The sequence below is a fragment of the Phyllostomus hastatus genome, unplaced genomic scaffold (assembly GCF_019186645.2).
Source record: "Phyllostomus hastatus isolate PE091 unplaced genomic scaffold, TTU_PhHast_1.1 phas_contig_5, whole genome shotgun sequence".
In the NCBI taxonomy this organism is placed as follows: domain Eukaryota; kingdom Metazoa; phylum Chordata; class Mammalia; order Chiroptera; family Phyllostomidae; genus Phyllostomus; species Phyllostomus hastatus.
The window spans coordinates 968,836-977,780 of record NW_025333897.1 but is presented as its reverse complement, the minus strand read 5'-3'; the positions used below and the strand labels follow the sequence as shown (position 1 = coordinate 977,780).

At 51.2% G+C, this 8,945-nt stretch overlaps 1 protein-coding gene across 1 annotated transcript; it reads right to left on the bottom strand.

The window, feature by feature from the left end:
* Window positions 1-3,158: 3,158 nt before the first annotated feature.
* On the bottom strand, window positions 3,159-6,479 carry SERTAD3 (SERTA domain containing 3). Its single transcript, XM_045846836.1, has 2 exons — window positions 6,326-6,479; window positions 3,159-4,418 (listed from the first exon to the last, which is right to left on the bottom strand). Exon 2 carries the CDS (start codon window positions 4,410-4,412, stop codon window positions 3,813-3,815), a length of 600 nt encoding a protein of 199 aa, XP_045702792.1. The 5' UTR covers window positions 4,413-4,418; window positions 6,326-6,479; the 3' UTR covers window positions 3,159-3,812.
* Between the last annotated feature and the right edge of the window lie 2,466 nt (window positions 6,480-8,945).

Sequence of the window (8,945 nt, the reverse complement as noted above, 5' to 3'; positions counted from 1 at the left end):
GCTTGAAGACTGGAAGGCCGTACTCGCAGGAGTCAGGCAGCAAGGCCTGGGTTGCTGGCTTGCACGCTTCCTGGAGAGGTCAGAGAAGTTTTCAAGGCCCTTCAGAGCACTCTGTGGACCTTTGTTTTTCATTCTGAGTAGGATGAGAAGACCCTGGAAGACGAATAAATGCCTAAAATAATCTCTGCTTCTGTTCAGTGACTTGAAGAAAACCAAATAGGATGGGATTAATAGAGAGGTTTGGGGAGCGGTGCCTGCAGCGGTGGTCCCGGAGAGCTTCCCTGAGGAGGCGATTTTGAAGCTGAGAGCAGAAAGTGGAGAAAGAGCTAGGAATTCGAAGGACGGGGGGAAGGGAGAAGGAAAGAGATCTTGCCTGCTGAAACGAAACCAGAAGCGAAGCCAAGGGGCCCAGCACGCCTAGGGAGGAGCCTCCGCCCGCCCGGGAGGGAGGACGGTAGGGGAGGGCCCAGCCCCAGACACCGCCCCACCCGGCCTCTAGGGAGAGAGGAGGCGCCGGGCGGCTCCAGGCTGCCGCGGGCTCTGGGTATCCCGCGGGTGGCCAACCAAGGGCGGAGAGTGGGAGTTAGAGACCTGGCCTCCCTGGCCACGCCCCAGGTGGCCACGGCCCATTCCCCACCGAGGGATGGCGAGGGGTGGTAAGTTGGCGAACTTGGACTCTGCCCTCCGGGACCCTGTTCCCTCTGCCAGGCCAGCCTCTCCACTTCTCTGTCCAGTCCTTTAGCAGGGCAGGAGCTGAGCCACTGAGCCTCTATTTATTCCTCTGTAAAGTGGGAGTGCTTCTCATACTATGCTTCACAATAAGCCACCTTACCTTGGTTATCTTCAGGACAGTTAAAGAGAGCTCATTTAAAAGCGAGTCGGGTGGTTCAGTGGCTTGAGTCCCGACGTGCAAACCAAGGGTCTCTGGTTCCATTCCCAGTTTAGGACACATGTCTGGGTTGTGAGCCAGGTCCCCAGTAGGGGGCATGCAAGAGCCAACCACGCATTGATGTTTCTCTCCCTCTCTTTCTCCCTGCCTTCCCCTCTCACTAAAACTTTTTTTTAAGTGAGGCAGACATGATTTGTCCCCCTCCACTCTTTCACCTTAACTCCTAGTAATTTCCAACAACTCTCCCCCTTGCTCACTCTGCTCCAGACACACTGACCTCCTCAGGGTCCCCTAACTCTCCATTTTGCTCTGACCTCAGGGCCTTTGCACTGACCGTTCCCTTCAGGTTTTTACTCAAACGGCACCTTTTCATTACCTTTTCACTGATGCCTTCTCTAGTCATCCCACCTGTATATTGATACCCCCATCACACCCCTGCTTTTTCTCTACAACATTCACCACCACTTGACAGACTGTACATGTTATTTACGTTTTGTTTTTCAGCCTCCCCCTACTCTGATGCTTTAGGAAAGCAGAACCTGTGTTTTACTCATGTGCCTGGAAGAGTGCAAGGCTCACTGTAGGCACTCAATAAATCTGAGCAATTATCAGAATCCTTGGTGTGCATTGGGCCCCCTTTTACACACTTTGCTGGATCACTCAGTGAGGCAGGTATTACTCCAGATCCTCAGGTTGAGACACGCTGGTGTGTTTGAAGAACAGCAAAGAATAATGTGGCTGGAGCATAGGAGTGAGGGAGTGCTGGGGAGATGAGTTCAGAGAAGTGGGAGGGAGAGTTGGCCATAGCAAGGTTGGGAGTTTATTTTTTCAATAATAGAAAGCCTACCTGTGCCCAGCACAGTTCTGTGCACTGTGGATAGTTCTATGCACTATGCACAGGGGATACAGCTGGGCTAAGACCAACAAAACCCCTTCCTCTCAATTTCCAACAGGCCAGGAGACTAACTGTAAGCAGGTAATAAATAACTTGAGAGTGGGTAGGTGCTACTAAGAAAATCAAACAACGTGATAGGGTGATGGTGCATCTGGACATTTTGAGCTAGGAAATACAAGGAAGGCCTGAGAGGTGTCCCCTGGAGAGTTAACAGTAAGTGCAAAGGCCCCAGGGTGGAAATAAATTTGGAGTCAAAGGACACCAATGTGGCTGAAAGTGAAGGAGGGAGGGGAAAGTGGGAGATTAAACTGGGCTAGTTAGGAGCAAGATTGTCAGGTCTTACAGGTTTTGGTGAAGTTGAGGTTTCATTCCACGTGAGAAATTACTGAAAGTTTAAAGTAGGAGAAAAACACAATCCAATGGGCATCCACGTCAAGATACGAACATCACGTACCTTCTTGACCACCATCTTTCTCGTGATTGCCACCCACCTATTAGTGATCCCACTGCTTTCAGACTTAGAAGCAATGCCCCTGTCAGGGTGAGAATCTGGCTTTGAGCCAGAAAGCACATGTAAAATTCCCCTCCTTCTCTTGCCTATGGACTAGGCAAAGTGTGGTTCCTCCCTGCAACCCTTCTAGAAAAGCCCCTAAAGCTGTGTAAACTCACTCATTGTTTATCCTCAAGGCTTTGTGTAACAGCCAGTGCATCATCGCTGTTATAACATTTCATCTTCCCTGGTCTCCCTTCTGTTTTCCCCTCACTCACCAGCTTGGGCTTATAACTTCCAAATAAATCCTTAAAATCCTGACTTCTGCCTGTGCTTTGCTTCCTAGCCAAGGATATTTTTCTCCTCTGGGCCTCAGCAGCACATTTCATACAACGAAGGGGTTGCCTTTTAGGTGCCAGATCTTTGACACATTAATTCATGTGACTCAGTTTCTCACTCCTGTGTCTACCCATGTGTTTGGAGAGCCCAAATTACCAAGAAGCCAGTTAAGAACCAGGCTCTGGAGGCAGATGGAATTTGAGTCCTAGCTCCCTGCTTCTTGCTCTTACTAGCTGTGTGACCCTGAAAAAGTGACTTCACCTCTCGGAACCTCAGGCTCCTTTTATAGTAGCTACTTCTCTACAGTTGTGAGGATTAAATGACTTAATTCAAATAAAGTAGGCAGAACAGCGCTCTAACAAGAACACAGTAAACGTTACATTTAATGGTGTATCTGCCCCAACTTCGAGGGAAGAGATACAGGTGTCTAGGGAATTTACCAGGTTCCTCCTATTGACCCACTGGTGTTCACAAACTTTAGGCAACACGATCCCTTCCAAAATATTTTTATTAAAAAAAAAATAATTACAATCAAGCCCCACCACCCACCCCACCCCCAAACCACCACAAAACCTGCCTTTCTTTTAAATAACGCAGCATGGAGCAGTTTGGTTTCCACCCTATTGCACGTGGTCCGGCCTGGATATGAATCAGGAAGCTGCTGGGACTGGGGTACGGCCAAGGAAGTGGGGTTCAACCTGGGGGGAGTAGGTCCTACTCCTTTCCAGGTGCAACAGGCAGAGCTTGGGTTTCCACAGCAACCAGGCAACACATCCCCGTCATCCTTCGACAGGGCCACCATATCTTTCCTGAGGCCCCAGTGGTCACAAGAGGAGTAGGAACTTGAGGGGAAGGCAGAAGACATATGGAAGTGGGAAATCAGACTCCCAGAAACAGTCTCATTAAGGCATTTGGAACAGATAAATTAATTCAGGAAGACCCACCTTCACAGAAGGATGTGGTAACCAGATACACACACACATGCAAGACAGTTTGTGGGACCCTGAAATGGGAGAAAAGGAGGCCAGCCTCGGCTTAAAGCCCCCACCAACACACACACACACACACACACACACACACACAGTTGCATCTAGAGATCCAGCCCAATCTCTTCTCAGCCTTTTGGCTAAGATCAAGTGTAAAGATCCAGCTTACTGAGGCTGACATGTAGAGGGATCACCCCCACCACTATCAAAGCTTTAGGATCCTAGAATGATTTCCATGATGTGATCTAGTTCATTCCACTCCCAGGACCCTGGGGCACAGAAGAGGTTGTGAGGAGGCTCCGCTGGGGCCAGTGCAGGCTCCTTCTCCACTGTGGAAGTGTCAATGTCCAGAAAAAAGTCATCCAGACCTGAGTCCCCCAGGTACCGAGAGCTCAGGGCTTCTAAGAAAACTGGATCAGGCTGGGGCAGTACTTCATTTTGGGGGCTTGGGGGAGCCACTGGATTCTGAGGGGTCTCCGTCTCGTCCATGGAAGTCTCCAGCTCCCTGAGAATAGAGCCGATGGTAGTAGACAAGGAGAAGTCCTCTTCACCCAGGAAGAGGGGCTCAGGGGGCACGGCAGGTGCTGGAGCCAGGCAAAGCGCGGCCTGGAGCTGCTGGAGGGTGTTGTGGATGAGGACATGCCTGCGGAGGCTGGGTGCTCGGGGGCCCAGGCTTTGCTGGACTTTGTCTAGAGAGATGCGGAGCAGGGCTTGCTGGTAGCTTCGCAAGCCCGCTGGACCCCAGCCCCACTTCTCATCCTCCTCTTCCTCCTCCAGGTCCGAGTGTTTCCTCTTCAAGCCTCCTCCTACCATGATGCCCTATGGAGAGAAGAGGGGCAAGTCAGACACAGTAGGGCTAGCCCAAATCCTGAATCTCCTGTACGGTGGTTGTTGATTTTTAATGATCTGAACTTCAGTTTTTGCATCTATAAAATGGAGAGAGTATAAATCCCACAAGGCTAAGAAAGAGAGTAAATGTATGTGACTAAGAAAACAAGACCTTAACACAGCTGGGTTTGAATCCCACTCATTTGCCTGGGTCACCTGGATTAGTGAGTTTTCTTCCTTGAGACTCAATTTCCTCATCTGCAAGATGAGAATCCTAAGTCAAGTCCCTCTGAGCCTTAAAACTATTCTTTCCACAGTACTCATTTCTTCAAATGTGACACATACAAGACAGTGTTAGAATACAGAGACCTAGACTGGAATCAGGGAACTCTCGGTTTGAATTCTGCCTTTCACACTGCTCTGTTGTGTGATATTGGGAAGTGAGATGACATTGCCTCTCTGGGCCTCAGTTTCCCCATCTGTAAAATGGAGATTGTAAAAATTCTCACCACATCCTCAAGGAGACCCACGTATAATATGCACAGGGCTCATCACACAGGAAATGCTTACTGAACAAGAGCTAACTGCCATTTATACATTCAATAATTTTATTTATTGAATGTCTACTATACTCAAGCCATCTGGAGCCCTGTTAGGGGACCTATTTGTCAAGACTCTTCTTTCAGAGTATATGTCTGTCCATGTTCTTTTCCCAACTGGGAGTGCTCACAACAGAAAGGAAAAGGCCTTTCTCATTCCTTCTGTACAAATCTTACCTTCCAACTCGCTCCAAAGCGAGGAGGCCCCGTAGAAATACTTGCTAGAACTTGACTCACGCCAAGACCCGCCCCCTCTCGACCTATCCAACCAGGCCTCGGCTCTCTGCAGACCCCGCCCCCTGCACGGGTCTATAGACGTCTTCAGCAGCCAGGCACGCCCCAATTTAGCGCAGGGGCTTCTGGGGAATGTGGGCTAAGAGCATTTTCCAGGTACGCATGAAGATTTCCAGCGTGCACTGCAATCCCCAGAGAGCTCCGCACGCCACAAGAACCTCCCCCACCCTCCCTCAGGGCATGCGCACAAACGCCCGAGACGGGTGGGGGAAGGGAACCCGGAGGTCCAGCTGCCCGGTGCCTGCCGAGCCCCGCCCTCCACTGCTCCCAGGGCGGCGGGTCTGAGCTCCGGGCCCTGAACACCCCTCCCCCACCTCAGACTGCGGCTCTAACACTACTTTCTCCTGATCCTTCGGGCCCCACAAGGTCCTAGATTCTTCCTCCAAACTGCTCTCGGATTCAGAGACGCAGGCCCAATTCATCGTTCAAAGACTACAAATGCTCTCTGATCCACTCCGTTTGGGACACCAGTTACCTCAATTTGGAGACCGTTCCCCTTCAACTTTCCCCTATTCTCCCCTTTTACAAACGCCTCTAGACTTCACCTCCAAACTCCTCTCTCTGGATCGAAGACCTAAACATGGAACTCTCCTCGGCACCCTCTCTCCGCCACTGCGCCTCGGAAACCAAGATTGCTTTCTCGCTTCTCTAGAATGCCCGGGATCCTAACCCCTATCTCACATTTTTTTCCAGAACAGTAGAGCCCCGGATTCGACCCGTCTGGAGACCCGAACTGTCTTAATTTCAGATTTCCTGCCCCAAAAGTTCCTTCCCTGGTTCTTTTGCTTCTCCAAATATCCCAGGTCCTAGCTTCAAATTCCCTCCATTTGAAGATCCTGCCCAACAACTTCGCCGCCTGTCCAGGATCTCGAATTCAGTCCCCGGTCCCCAAACCCTGAATCTGCGCTCCCCACTCCCACCCAGACTCCGCCTCCACAATTCTCTGGACGTGCCTCCACCTCCCTCAACCCAGGGCAAGCCTCAAGCCGGGCAACCACTTCTCACCTCAGCTACTAGGTTCACAACGACTACCGCCAGAAGCGTCCGAAGCTTTGCGACCCTCCTCTGCTTGCCTCCCTGGGGCCTCTCGGTCTGGCACGGGCTCACCCAGCTCCGCCCCGTAGCCGAGCCATGAGCCGCGATTGGCTGAAATTCTGAGCGCCGCGGGGCGCGGATTGGCTAAGCAGAGCCACCCGCTGTCTCCAGAAGACAGCCCACCCGCCCGCCCCTCCCTGGCGCCCGGGACCTTTTAAAGGATTCCGACTCTACAGGGGGCAGAGCCATGTCTCTAGGGTCAGAGAGATATCAGAACTGTTCCTTTCAAATCAGGTACTGTCCTCACTCCAAGGTCGTCAGCACTGCTCTCTGAAACCCTTTATACCAGGCCTGGACCCCATAAGCAGAGCAAAACTGGCCGTCACGTTCCGCCTCACCCGCTTTCTCGAAGGGCGGGGCAGAGCCACTAGCGGAGGCCCCGCCCACGGAGTTCCGAGGGCGGACGCTGCGGGAGGAGGATGACGCCACTGAAGGCGAGCCAATAGTTTCTCGCGGCGTATGTTGCCTGGGCGATTGCAGTCCACCCTTTCGCTGCCCTTGTTCTCTCTGGCTTTTCCCAAAACTTTACCTCCGGGGCTTCCTTAATCTTCAAGACTACTTAGCAAGAACTTTGGTGGCCGGTCCATCTCACATCCTCCCGACACCCCATCCTGCCTCTCTCAGGATTGCACCTCCGCTGCTGCAGACTGACTCATGGCTCCCTACTTCGCTGGGGACAAAGTCCAAATTCCTTACTTGTGCCACAAAGCCCTTCAAGGTCTGGCCTGATGCACACTCCCCCTTGCTCCCTACCGCCCAGCCACACCAATTCACTTTGAGTTTTTCTAAAATGGCTTCAGGTGCCCTCCACCACCCTGAACACAGAGAATTTGTACCTACGACACTGCCAGCTACACAGCAAGTACTCACAAATGAGAATTAAAGGGAGTCAAATATATGGTAAGGGACGGAAACAGACTTTTAGTGGTGAGTACACATTACAGTATATAGATATTGAATTGTAATGTACACCTGAAATTTGTATAATTTAACCTATGTTACCTCAATAAAAATTAATTTTTAGAAAAGGTTTCTGGATCTTTAAACTTGCTTCCCCATTCTGAAAATAGACCCTCACTTCCTAGGCTGCCTCTCCTCAGAAATCATCTCAAAGGTTTCCTCTTCTTGGAAGCCTTCTCTGATGCTCCAGGGTGGATTGGCTCCCATGGGTCCTGTGTCTCCCCCATCCTGGCCCTGAGTTGTCACAGCCTGGACTGTGGGTCTGCTGATGACAGGTACCAAAATTGTCTCTATCATCCATTGTATGGTCACAACACCACCTATCAGGGGGCTGGACACAAAGCAGGAGCCTAGGAAAAGCTTGTTAAATGCCCAGGCAATGTGGCAGAGATAAAGAAGGCAGAAGTGAAACAGTGCTAGGGTCCACAAAGTATGAACCAGTAGTGCCCCACCCCCACAAGTTTTCACCAGGTTACCCAAGGCCACTTCTCACTGGATGGAATTTGACAACCAAGTCATCTTACACTGTTTGTAGAAACTGTAAGACTAGAATGGATTTTGCTGGTGGGGGAGGAGGGGGAGGAGGGGAGAGGGTGTTGCAGGGGACCTGGGAAGAGGCTGGAGGTAGCAAGAGAGGAGCGGCTCTCACTCAGGCCTGGGAAAGGTGTCTCTGGGGAATAAAGGCAGGGACAGTAGATTTCAGAGGGACATGATTAGGAAGGGGACATGCTTCCCTTCCCTCCTTCCAAACCTGTCCCTCCTCTAGGTTCCTCATCTCAGAGAGGCCCCACTGTAACCTGGCCTCCAGCTCGCAACTCCCTTTCCTCAGGGATGCTGCCCTCCCCACCCACCTAGTTGTTCCCATCAGGCTCCACCCACTCTCTCTTCCCCTCCTCAAGATTTCTGTCCTTTCCTCCTGGGCTCCCAACCTCCACTCTTACCCTGCTCCCACCCACCTTCACACAGTATCCAAGGGGAGTTTTATCAGACCCAAACCTTACTGTGCCTCCTCCCTACCAATCAGTCCCCTGCTTCCCTCCTTGCATAAAACCTCAGAATAAAGTTCAAACTTTTTACAATGACTCTGCACAACTTAGCATCCAGGGAACAGCCTCTTGGGTTGACCACTCCTCATCTCTGAGAAAATAATCATTGGCTATAGGGGATTGATTTTAGTTCTTTGTGTGCTCTCCAGCCTCCTGGTCTTTGCTCATGTGCTTCCTTCTGCTCAGGATGCCATCACACCTTAGGACCTCTTCCTGGCTTATTCTTCCCAAACCAGATTGCAGGTGGGAACTCCCCTGTTCAACAGAGCCTTGCTTGCTCCCCAAGTTAGGTGCGGTATCTTCTCTGGGTTCCCACTGCCCTCTGTGCTTCCTCCATCAGAGCCATGGCCACTGTGGGTTGTCACCATTAGACTGTGAGATGTGTGAAGGCAAGGCTCACAGCTACCTTAGTCACCATGGGGTCCCCAGCACAGGGCCAGGTGGGGAACAATGACTCAATAAACTGTAACTAAGGAAATGAATGAAGGAATACCCAGAAAATCTTACACACAGGGCACACAGAG